The sequence below is a fragment of the Pieris napi genome, chromosome 10 (genome assembly GCF_905475465.1).
Source record: "Pieris napi chromosome 10, ilPieNapi1.2, whole genome shotgun sequence".
Taxonomy (NCBI): domain Eukaryota; kingdom Metazoa; phylum Arthropoda; class Insecta; order Lepidoptera; family Pieridae; genus Pieris; species Pieris napi.
In genome coordinates this window covers 7,642,495-7,656,118 of record NC_062243.1, presented here as the reverse complement: position 1 = coordinate 7,656,118, position 13,624 = coordinate 7,642,495, and the positions used below count along the sequence as shown (strand labels likewise).

At 31.3% G+C, this 13,624-nt stretch overlaps 1 protein-coding gene across 2 annotated transcripts in view; it reads left to right on the top strand.

Moving 5' to 3' along the window:
• Positions 1–13,624, top strand: part of LOC125052935 — a 101,025-nt gene that overhangs the window by 28,805 nt on the left and 58,596 nt on the right. For both annotated transcript variants that reach the window (XM_047654026.1, XM_047654027.1), the window contains exons 17-18: positions 3,057–3,148; positions 8,011–9,440. In XM_047654026.1, the coding sequence (XP_047509982.1) occupies positions 3,057–3,148; positions 8,011–9,440 (1,522 nt within the window). The remainder of the gene's footprint in view (positions 1–3,056; positions 3,149–8,010; positions 9,441–13,624) is intronic.

Sequence of the window (13,624 nt, the reverse complement as noted above, 5' to 3'; positions counted from 1 at the left end):
CTTTGGGCATTCTACGATGTGTCAGAAATAGGAATAACATGCAGAAAAAGCTAAAATTAGACCCTGATAATGAAATTTTAAAAATAACTTACCGTAGATATCGAAATTATTGTAATAAATTAATCAGAAACCTAAAAAGAAATTATAATAAACTGCAACTAATTCTAAATAAAAACAACTCAAAAAAATTATGGCAAACTGTCAACAATATTACAAATCGGAATAAAAATAAAAGCGACAATTACGAACTGCTCCACTGTAAAGAAACAGCACAAGAGTCTATAGATCATTGTAATCAATATTTTACCCAAGTTGGCAAATCACTAGCAGAAGGTATCCTTGCACAACAACCCGCATACAATTGTTCTGACAAAACTACTTCGAATTATCCTCACTTAACTTCATTTGTATTAAGAGATACTGACAATGATGAGGTTCTTAATGTCCTGATGGGGTTAAAATCAAATAGTGCTCCAGGCTGGGATGGCATTCCTACCCAATTCTTAAAGCTAACTGCTGATATAATTGTCCCTATTATTGTTCATTTGATCAATCTATGCTTTGCTCAAGGTGTCTTTCCAGATGCACTGAAAATCGCTGTAGTTACCCCAGTGTACAAAGGAGATGATAAAACGGATATAAGCAATTACAGGCCTATTTCTGTTTTACCACCTATTGCCAAAATACTGGAGAAAATAATTAATAAACGTTTAATGAACTACCTTAATACATTTAATATCCTCTCCCCAAGTCAATATGGCTTTAGACGGGATTTATCGACAGAAGATGCCGTGTTGGATCTCACATCGCTTATTACTAATGCTGTGGATAAAAACAAAAAATGTGCTGCAGTGTTTTTGGATATGAAAAAGGCATTTGACTCAGTATCAATTACAGACCTTATCGACAAGTTGGAGAAAATAGGCATAAGAGGAATTCCCTTGAAATTATTCAAAGACTATTTATGCAATCGAAAACAGAGTGTAAAAATAGGAAAACACCAAAGTGAACAATGTGAAATCACCTTCGGAGTTCCGCAAGGAAGTGTATTGGGGCCCACTCTATTCCTTGTATATATTAATAATTTATGTAACATGGATATAGAAGAGGGAACAATGTTCACTTATGCTGACGACACTGCTGTCGTTTTTGTAGCTGACACCTGGGAGGCTGTTAAAAATAATTCCCAAAAGGGCCTTGCAAGAATAGCTAAGTGGCTCAGCGATAACCTTTTGACCCTCAATACCTCTAAAACTAACTATGTATGCTTCTCCAATTATAACTCCTCTCAACCACCTCCGACGTTTGCTATTCAAATACATACTTGTGGCTCACCTCATTCTATAATATGCTCATGCGATTTTATTAAGCGGCAAAACTGCGTAAGATACCTGGGTACTATGGTAGACCAACGCCTATCATGGCGCGATCATATAGAGCTAGTTATGGCTAGAGTAAGAAAACTCATATGGTTATTTAAAAATCTAAGACACGTAGCTGACTCGGCCCTCCTAAAACAAATTTATACTGCTCTTGCGCAGTCAATATTAATATACTGCATTCCGGCCTGGGGTGGTGCCATTAAAACAAAATTCCTGGAACTGGAGAGAGCACAAAGGTCACTACTCAAAGTTATCCATTTTAAGCCATACAGATTCCCTACGGAAATGTTATATGCGGTTAGCGATCTTCTGTCAGTACGTAAGTTGTATGTACTGCAAACTACTCTTAGAACCCATCGACATATTGGATATGATCCTAGTATTTTGAACAGACGTAGAAGGCATAATGTGGCACCTTTACCAACTTTTAAAACTAAATATGCTCATAGACAGTACTGCTACCAGTCTGCTAACTTATATAATAAATTAAACAAGGAATTAAATCTATATAATATGAATAAATATAAATGTAAAATAACTATAAATTGTTGGTTAAAAACTCAAACCTATGAAGAAGTTGAATCTACTATCTAAGAATTACTATTCTAAAGTCTACTTTTATCTTACACTCTAAAAGAACACACACACTCAAACATATGATACAGACATATACACACATACCTCATACACACTCACTCACACACACTTACACTCTCACACATCAACATACACTTAACTGAATACAACGAACACCCCTCAATTTATCACTCATACACGATGCATCTTTTAACTTGTATAAATATTGTTTTGTTTTTGTAATATTATTCCCTTTTGTCTAAACTTACATACCTAATTAAGTGTACCTAGGAAGAGCGGATACTCCAAACACAAGTATATTATACATACTTAAATGGAGGCTCCAGCCACATGTTGTTATCATTGTAAGTGATTGAATAAATATTTTTTCATTTTTCATTTTCAAGTGACAACTATTTTTAAGATAGTGTTTTTGTGTGTGACCATAACAATTAATTTACCTGAAATTGTTTAATTTTAAAACGGATATTTTTAAAGTAAACAACTGTAGGAAATTTAAAGAATCTTATCTTTAATTTTATGACACAAAGATCAGCAGTTATACAAATGTACATAATTGTTATTTGATAAGAAACTTAATTTTAGTATCAACACATTTGTAGTCTGTGTATAGACATTAAAAGATTGTAACGTTGTACATATAATATAATAGTGAATAACGTTGTTGTAAAATACCAATGTATAACAGTAAGTATTTATTAATAAAGCAATCTTAACCTTAATTAATTAAAGTTAAGTTATTTCTATTATTGTACTCATATTAAAAGAAGGCCAAACATAAGACTTCGTAGCAGCAGTCGTGCAGAAGAAATTAAAGGCATGAAAATGCGTGAAAATTGCGAAACATAACAACTTATAATCATTGAAATATAAATAATATGTAACGGTTACGTTCTCTGTTTTATAGAAGCAATAGGAATTAAAAAAAACACCTCATTTTTTAAAAATTCTAAATTTCTTAATCTAGTCTGTAATCATATTTTTGCTTCAGCGCATTTTCCGTATGCGCTCATATTGATATTGAAAGAAATTGTGGTAATGAATATTCTTTAAATTTAATAATAAATTTATTTACAGGACTCGTAACAATCGGGATATCGAAGCCTCTACCCTGTAGCACAGTAGTCGGTGGCGACAAAGTGAATGGGTCTAGCTTTCAAAATAGCCAGGTAATTACGTTTCTTTTAATATATATTAATATCTTATATAAAGGAATTAACAGAGAGATATATAATAAAGTAACTTTACAACAAACTTTTAAGGTGATCGCGTTTCTTATAGTATCACTCCTTAGATGTAATTATAAAATTAAAAGTTTATTACATAATATCGCAAGACTCGGCCGAGCGATAGAGTGGAAAACCCAAACGTCAAGATATTAAAATCGTTATGTGACCGAGACGGGACATTGTTAAGAGGAATTTATTAATGCGTGTATGACAGACACTTGTCAGCATATAATCTTTTGTCTTATAGAGAAATATTTAAATTTTCAAACTGCATATTATATCTAATTTACATAAAACGAGTTACAGTATCGGATCACGGAATTACAGAAACGGAAAGGGATATACAGATATAATTGATAAAATAAATATATCTATACCATACCCTATTGGGTAATAACGAACATTAAAGAAAACTTCACTATATTAAGAGTCTTTATACTGATTTCTCAGTCGACAGTCGTCTATTGCTTTATTTTAAATTATAGATTAATGATTAATATCTAAACAATTAAACGGAACAGGAACGATCTTAATAAGTTCCTGAGCTTATTTATTTTTAAATGTTTATTAAAAATGGATACAATTTTTTGACATAAATTGACTTTAATGTTTTTTTATCGGTTTTTATGTTTGAGTACGGCTGAATTGAATAATTATTTATTTTATTCTTTGAGGTCGGTAAAACAAAGGGAGTGTATTTATTTAAGTGATAAGTGTTAATTTGTACACTCAAGGGAAACGTAAGTTACATTATATTTAAGCTTACTAACGCTTAGAGCAGTATTTCTCAATTTGCATGCATTTTCATTAATAAAACTAATTGTACAATAAAGGGACTAAATTACCGCTCTAAGATGGTTTACTTTAATTTCTTGTGTTTCCCTTTAGTGTACAAATGCATGACCTAGTTTAAGGCCAGTATGCGTATAAATAAAACGTAGTAGAATAGTTTTTTGTATGGAAAACTTAAGAACTTAAGAAACGCTCGTTGGGCGGATTTGACACTAAACAGAAGCAGCAGCTTATAGAATGTACATTTTCTAAAACACGTAACTCGTAAACTATATAGCATTTCATTTTGCTTAGAAAATAAATCAGCCCTTTAATAATTAAATGTTACATTAACAAAACTGATTCAAGCCTTAAAACAAATTGGTAGATAAAAATACATAACAGCATTACCAACTTACGAGTATAGTAACATATTTATGGGTAAAAATAACTGATTACGATAGATAGCAGGGACATTGTTGTAGCGGTGTCTCGTTTATATATAAACCAAAAGGCAAGAGTATAGTGTACTTCCTACAGTGGCATAGGCATAGGGCAACTGGCAACTAGTAATAATATTACAAAATTTTACGTTTCTATGCTTGATTGCTATCTTTAAGTATTAAACGTTACATTTAAGATTATATTATACTTTTATTTTCAGCGTTTGGAGTACTTGACGAAAGTTTTTCGCCTAATAATGTCTCTTCATCAAGACATAATGGAGCTTCAACTGCACTGTCAAAAGGCCATTGAACCCAACCACTATATACGGAAACTGCAGTCTTAATGGATAAAACACGGTGTAAAATGTAAAATTCATATTTCAATGATTGCATCAAAATTAATTAATAATTGATGGGTAATCTAATAAAAAACCTCAATGGAACGAAGCCCCTATTTCGATATTGTTCAGTGTTTACTGTTTCAAAATTTTAGCCTTTCTAAAAGAAGTATTATGAAAATTTAAATTTAGAACATGTTTTAAAAAATTTAATAGGTAACTAGGTCTTTGAGTGCATTTTGTTATTTTTCACAGATACTTTTTGATTTCAATTGGATAAAGAGTTAAAAAACACGGCTAGAAAGCCGATCGCGTAGATATCATAAATCTTATTAAATTATTATCTAACAAAGTCTGTGCGTAGTTTGTTACGTGAGTTTATACTTAAAACTCCACTTCTAGGCGCCTCAACGCGCAACATCTATCTCAAGTATTACTACTAATACGAGTATCTAAAATTCAATTTTATAATATTTAGATTGATAACAAAATAATTGCTTTTGTTTTTATTTCTATTTCAAAGAGGTTCTGTTTTTTTTGACATCGGTTGAAAAGCTAAACTATGCAACGTCTTTACACGTATTTTCTACTTGCGATTTTCTATGTGTTTATAAATGTGTAGAGAATTATGCGTACCATTTTGATCTCAATGTTCTATCTTAACATAATCTTTAGGCTTTAAGCCTATGGTAACGTTGAACGTAGCTGTACTAAACTATATTAGGTGTACCATTTACATCAATGGGAATGGACAACTGTCGAAGTAGATATGGGCAGAAAGTCCAAGCAATGTCCAACTCCGTCAAAATGACATCAGGTGATGTTGTCTAAAGATAATTAGAATTATTTAGAAAAAACACTTTTTGTATCTCACTAAGAGCCGTTAAACATCGACTAAATATATTATTTTAGGTTTTTTTGATAATTTAATAATAGTAATGTGTTGAATAATAATAAAAATGTAGTAAAACAATTATGTGATAATGTAATACGTAATTTAAAATTGTACCAAATTATTTATATATTTTGTTATGTTAGACAAATGTGCTTGCCATTGAGTGGCAGAATATGCGAAGAAAATTAGATTACAATATAATAAAGTATAATTATTATTATTCATCTGTGGTAGAATGAAAACACTTTCCCTAGCTATTCCTTCTCACTCGTAGTATTAGATGCTTAGATCGATACATCTCTGTCACATACGCATTTTGACCTAACATAATATAAAAAATATTAATGTATAGGTACGAATTCTTTGAGTATATTCTTCGTAATAGTTGTGTAGCTATCTAGATTTGTGTTATATAATATATAGACTTTAATTTAAGGAATTAGAGAAACGTAAAAGTTTTATCATACATATATAGTACAGCTTTTTCGAGAGTTTTAACAAGTATGAAATGACGGATATAAGTTTTCTTTACCTATGTCTTTCGAACCTTGTGCGCAAGTGTCAGTTAGTGTCAGGAATAGATTTTCCAGAAAAAAAAAGTGTTACCAAAATGTACGTGTAAATTCCTGGGTCAACGGAATGCGATAGAGGATATTATTTTGGCTTTATATTAACCGCTGACGTACAACAAAAGAATAAATACTAATTAATGTTATGAATAAAAATGCAATGTTTATAAAATGTTGAAGAATCTCTGCGTGCTTGCGTCTGACAGTACCCTCGGGGCGTTACGATTTAGGTAATCGCCACGCTTATAAAACTATGAATGCCTGAGTGAGAGCAGAATTTATACTCTTGGCTCCTACACTATTCCATTACTTTAACTATTTAACTTTTCGTATTGGTCGTATATTATCTTCTCACACAAAACTATAATGTCCAAATTTCTCTTGTAGCCGTAAGCGTTTCAAGAATCGTATCTTGTGTGTAAACTAAGAAACAAGGATTAAAAAAATAAATATATAGATCATATTGTTTTTAAATTATTTTCCAGATGTGATATGCCATAAGAATATTTCTGTCCAAAAAGGCCTATCTGAAATTATAATTGTGATGTTTGTCAATTGAGTGTATGGACTTTAACAAGTAATAATAAAGGAGTTTGATAAGGAATTTAAAATGTATAATTCACGATATTTAATGTTAACAATAACACTTAAATTAAATGTCAATTTATCTAGAGTTAAATTAATAATTTTATTGTTGTGACGTATGATGTAAGAATAAAAAGGTAGCTACCAATTTTCTGTTTTACCGATATTTTTGTTGTTTGCTTTTATATGTTTTTCCTTGCGATGTAATTTTTTGTAATTTATGTGTATTTGTGTAAAATATGTAACGTCATAATTTCTTCTACTTGTAAGCATGCATATTGTATTGTAATTAAAACCATATAAGCACTAATGCAATCACATCATAGGGAACCTCGTGGTCCTTTCGCATGCTTCCGGCCAAACATTGCATGATTTCGTGTTAAATACCTACTTGGGATGAAATTCGGATCTATTATCCGTTTGGACGCTACGTATGTAACCTTCATAATTTGTTGTTTAATGTTAACAACAATTAACGTATTTCGACTCGAATCTACTTTTTATTCTCACACATTCGTATAAATGGTAGTATCGAATGATTAGGTAATTTAATGCTGGGAAGCTTATGAAACATATCATAGTTCGTCATGAAATAAACATGAATGATTTAAGTGTTATATTATAACGATATTTTAAGTAGTAGATTATCGAAATGAATAAGTTATATGTGTAGTGCACATATTTTTTTCAAGGCGTTGTTCGAAGTTAGCAATGGATGAATGGTGAAAGTGTGATATTTTTAATATGTTTTTCTAAGTGTTTATATATTTATCATAAGCTAAGGAGGATACCCGTTGTAACAACGCATATATTTTGTATGCCCCACCTTAAAGATATAATTTTTAATATGCTAACTCATCGAAAAAATCTTAATGTTGTAAAAAGAGCAATGCTATCAAAGTTAATGTTATATAGTTGGGTGTTAAAATAAATGTTTTAAAATAAATTGTTTTATTTTCTTATTATATAAGCTGTCATTATTTCGTTATTTTAAGGTCCTCTTTTTTCTCCAAGCTCCGTGGAGGGCGTAATATTTTATAAAGTATACAAAAGATCTTCGCAGCCTGCATAGGTAAAATATTTAATTTATTCAGACAGAATAGTATTTTTCCGTTCTATCCCTATTTTATAAGATTCCGCTTTATTTCCAGTATTTCATGGAAAATAATCTTGATATGTATTTAATTTCTTCTGGCAGGAATGCATCAATTCTTTAGCATCCGATGACCATACTGGAATGGATTCCTTCCACGAATGCTTGCAGGAATATGGCGAAGGGCTAGAAGTAGTACAAATATGTTTAGAACCAGAAGAAACTTCGATCAAAGATGAAGAATTGTCTGCCTTAGTTGATTTAAGTACGGATTCTAATAATAAAGAAATTATAAATGATAGGCTTATAATTTCTTTTGAAAATAAGGAAAACAAAGAAAAAGTTAACGGGATTGTTGAGTTAAAAACATCCAAATCAGATGAATCTTTAGATGACCCTGATGATATGACCATTATTGAAGACGAAGTAGTTACTGCCCCCAGAGAGCTTAATATTCGTAGTAAATCCGCTGATAGAAATGAAGTAAATGGGGAGAAAATGCTACTTAAACAGCAAAGTAAAGATATATCAACATCTGATGAAATGGTTTATGCTGTTACACCAACGGGCTTGGAAAGAATAAGCTACGAAAAATATTGGCGTGAGTGTGATAAAGATAAAAATAACGACGAAAGCTGGAAAGAATGCCTTAATTCCCCTAATGATGATACTTTGAGTTTTAACGATACTAAAATCTCCGTCCAGGAAGATCGTAATTCATTGCTATACATCGATCATGAAATCGACGGTTATGAGACATGTCTTGACGATGATTCAACGTCCATAAAGTGTTTCACAAAAAACGGCCATAAAATAAACGGAGATCGCGAGATCAAAGAGTCTGATAAACAAATTCAAATGGCTATTAGCAAAGACAACGATACCTGTGCTATGAGTAATGACGATCATTTCGAAACAAACAGCAAAGAGGATGCGTCGTCTTTTCCATACGTGGAAGAACATATCATAAAACAAATGCAATCATTACGAATAGAGCCTCTTAACGTTAATATCTGCCAGAGAAAAAAGAAGAAGAGCCCTACAAAGCCGTCCAAGAATGAGCGTCGATGTATTGAGTATTATAACGATCAGGATGAATGTTTGAAAGAAATAAAGAGAAAGAAGCGGGAGGAAGAAGAGAGAAAATCTCAGAAAAAGCAAACGTCTTTATTGGAGAAGAATAAAGGAATTTTGGAAAAGAAGCTGAAATTAAAGAAACAAGAACCAAGCGAGGAATCGACAGATATAGAAACGTATGTGCCTGGTTGCCATAAGTGCTTCTTGGAAAGTTATGCGTATGCTATAACAAAAGCGTATATTGAAGAGGCAAGTGCTTGTAAATATTGTGACGTTATTAGAGATATGGGGGAATCCCCTAAAGTAATGTATAGACGGATGTCTGCTCCGGGTTTGCTAAACATAGATAGTCCAGGATCTGATTCAGATACTAATGGACTGTTGATGGTACCTGGTGAACGAGGAAGGCGGAAATCAGCTGGGCCTTTTAAATTTCTAGTGCCTTCTCGAAGACCTAGGTAAGTTTATATGGACAATAATACTACCATTATTTTAAACAACTTATAGTTTTTAACGCTCGAACGGTGAAAGAAAACATCGCGAGGAAACCGACATGTCTTAGACACAAAAAGTCGACGGCGTGTGTTAAGCACTGAAAGCTGATCACCTACTTGCCTATTAGATTTAAAAATGATCATGAAACAGATTCAGAAATCTGAGGTCAAGACCTAAAGAGGTTGTAGCGCCACAGATTTTTTATTTTAATAGTTTTTAAAGATTAGATTAGTTTTTATGAGTATTTTTCATTGATTGTGATATTACGTAGAGGTAAAATCCTTCTATTCGTAATTTTGTACGTTCTTTGAAATACAATTTTTTTTGTAATTACATATCAGTTCAGGGTTGGCAATAACGATATATTTTTCCCATGTGAGCAGAGTCACTTCGACTAAATTAAATGTCATTCAACCAAGCTCTGGAGACCCATCTACTTACTAAAATTAACGTTAACTTATTTGCATGATCCGTGAATGCACGCGACTGTGTAAATTAAATTATTAAAAATAATTTTATATCCAAAATTAAATTACTCTACCCCTGTTTATATATACTTTTTTTTAAATTAGACCACTAATAACCTAGAAAAGCGAAAACCCCGCTTAAACCAAGAACAATATTAAAGATCGTCTTAATTTACTAAACTTTGATGGGTGATTTTTCATCTAGTTTTTAGGTAGTTTAAACACAAGACCTGCCAACGAAAAAACGAAATCGCTTAAGGCAATATTATTTAAACATCGCAATATTAATTAGCCTTATTATTAATATTCTGTATTGAACCATGCTATATGTTAATAACAAATAGTTCGGATATATAGTCGAATATAGAACATTTTACGTTTTAACAAATAAGTGCCGGTAATACTTGTGCAATTTTAATCTCATCCGCATTTTAATTATGATTTTAGTATTTATATTTTACGCTGGAGAGTCGACGAACTTATGCCTGTTATTTTTTAAAAGATTACATAAAATAATATTATGATGCATACTTCGAGGCGTTTGTAGTGATGTCCACAAAGTATCGATACCTAATCCCCGAAGTTTAATGTATGTTTTCTTGAATGCAATTTATAACAAAGTTGAAATTAGAGAATTATTAGTTTATAAAGAAATTTTTTTAATGATCTTTGTACTAAAATATGCAACAGGCAAATTCTCCACATTGCAAACGTTTAATTTGTAGTAATAACTCTATTTATAACAATATAATATCCAATTCAAAAATAAACTATTTTCGAATGAATTCTTAATTATATTAATTTATCGACAGAGATAATAAACATCACTAAAGAAAATTGCTAATGCCCATAATTGAATTATGGTTGGCCGACCTCTTTGCCCCATTATGAATTGTCAACTCGTGCACTTTTCACGTCTTATTTTTTGACAAGAATCCTTGATTTTTACAATCTCTTGTAAAGAAATGTAGTGTTGTTTTGATTCGATAAAGGAAAACGGTAAGTCATTTTAGAAACAGGAATCCCATAGATTGAGTTTTATTTTTAAAATTTTCTTATTTTGTCTTATTTTTTATACACAATTTAAATGACGAATTATTTAAAATTAAAATAATTAATTAAATGCGTGATTTTATGTTTATGTGTTTGGTATTTAGGGATATTTTAACTTTATTTTGGTTACGTGACCTAAAGTAGAATATATTCGATTGAGATCCGTCTTTGAAGTTTATTTCGCAAACGTATAACAAATATATAGTTTTCTTATGTTGGAAGCACTTCACCTGTTTAATTTTGTTATATTAAGTACCCGTTACTAAAATGTGAACAGTAACTAAATAAAACCCTTAATAGTAAAACTATCCAACCTATTGAACCAATCGAATAACTTTTTGAAAATCATTCCAAATTTAAATATACTCATCGATTACAATCACGTAGATTTAAATACTATTATCACAATACTTAAGATATTTAGCCAATATATCTTGAGCTATTACATCTTGTACACAAATACAATGATCGCATTACGTTGAAACCTTACTAACAAGCTTACTCATTGATTTTTACTTACGTTTATTTTTATAGAACAATTCTAACCAAGTAAATATAGTGAACGCCATATATTTTCGATTCAAATTTAGAAACGGTAAAAAATTTAGTTTTTCTTTATTTATTTACATTTATTACCTCAAAAACATACATATAAAAAAAATAAAAATAAAGCAGATTACATAAGTTATAAGGCAACGGGCGGCCTTATCACTAACAAGCGATTTCTTCCAGTCAACCTTTTCTAGCTTAAATAAATATACCTTACCGTCACCAGCAAACAAATTTACATTTTCATGCATAAATTGTGTCCGTAAATAGAAGCTTTTCCACAAAGCCTTTTCTCGATATTCTGTCCCGATAAAAAAGCAATTTATAAATAAAATGTGTGAATTAACATTCATCTAAAATGAAGTATGGTTCTGATATTCACAATAATTTAGATAGGTATTAACTTGCTATTTTATTCATATACCTTGAAGTAAATAAGCCTTAAGAAGCACCTGGCATCTTGAATTTACATTCTGACCCGGTTTTCTTAAAGTTTCAATTCACACTTTTCCATTTCCTCTAAGATTAGCATTTTCGCGCCATTTTCACTGTCTGAGCTCTATTTTATAGCATTGTACGTAGAAATAGGTTTCCATACATAATGTCCGCTTATATGAAAGAAATTTTTGTTCTTATATTTTTAACCTGCGTAACAAGCTTAATTTGAGAAATAAAAAGATTCATCTTTACAAAGTAAACTTAGTCACCCTAATAGCAACAAACTAAAATATATTGTTATCTTTTTTGGTGAGTAGTGTTGCCCTAGTAGCTTCAGCGAAGTTTGTTCGATCCCCGGCTCTGTACCAATGGATTTTATTTCTACTTGCCTATTAGATTGACAAATGCTCATGAAACAGGTACAGAAATCTGAGGCCCAGACCTAAAAAGGTTGTAGCGCATAAAATATGTGCACCATCTTTTAAATAAATATAAGCCCGTTCCAACGTCTCTAATGGTCGCTTTAAACATTGTACCTAGAGAGATCAGAGACACAACTAATAAGGGAATTGCTAAGGCCCATTTACAATCTTTAGTCTCTGATATACGCCATTAAATTAACGGTTAATTTCAATTCATTTTTATCAAACCACTCGGTCCTCACAACCCACCAAAACAAATTACAAAAAATATATTGTGTTCCGACCGGGCATTGATCACGGTCCCTTATTGACAACCCACACAAGCCCCTCTCAAAATTTAACTTACTGAAGCATTTACTAAATCACGTTTATGTAGACCGTTTTGTAAATCTTAATATATATAAATTACGTGTCACGTTGTTTGTCCGCTATGGACTCCTAAACTACTGAACCGATTTCAATCAAATTTGCACACCGTGTGCGGTTTGATCTAACTTAAAAGATAGGATAGCTTACATCTCAATTTATACCCGCAATATTATTGTATTGCAAATTATTTGTTAATTATTTGATAGTCACAATTCTAACAGATGGCGCTGTGTTGAAAGTACCAACGTTTCACATAAGCTACAATTTAATGGCATTACCACCAAAAAAGCATGGTCGTCCCCATGACTAGTATTCTCCTACCGTTTCCCTTGAATAGTTTACTACTATGTAATATAACAAAAACCTTAGCCACAGCAACGCTTGGCCGGTCTGCTAGTATGTACTAGTATTTCTTAATTTAGGCGTCTTTGTATAAATTGACTTGTCTGTACATCGTTCGTTCGATTCTCATATACTTTAACCTTAACACTCACTAAACAAATTAAAGAGTAATATACAGATAGAAATGTAAGATCAAACTCATAGAAGCATCCAGCTGTTAAAATTATCCGCTTAGCGGAGCGCGTTAATACCTGCTCGTTTCATAGGAATTGTTAATTTGTGCATAGATACTATGATAGGACAGATTTATTAAATTTTGAATTTTATTAAATTTTATCTTTGTTATGTTTAAGACACATTAAGCTTGTGTAATTTTGAAGATGACTAAAATTATTATAAAAGGTCTCTGTTTAGATGTATTTTTAACTAAACGTAAATTCTAAATTTGTTTTATTCCAAAAATATCACAATGAAACTAAAAATGTTGTCAACTGGTCAACTGTAGGG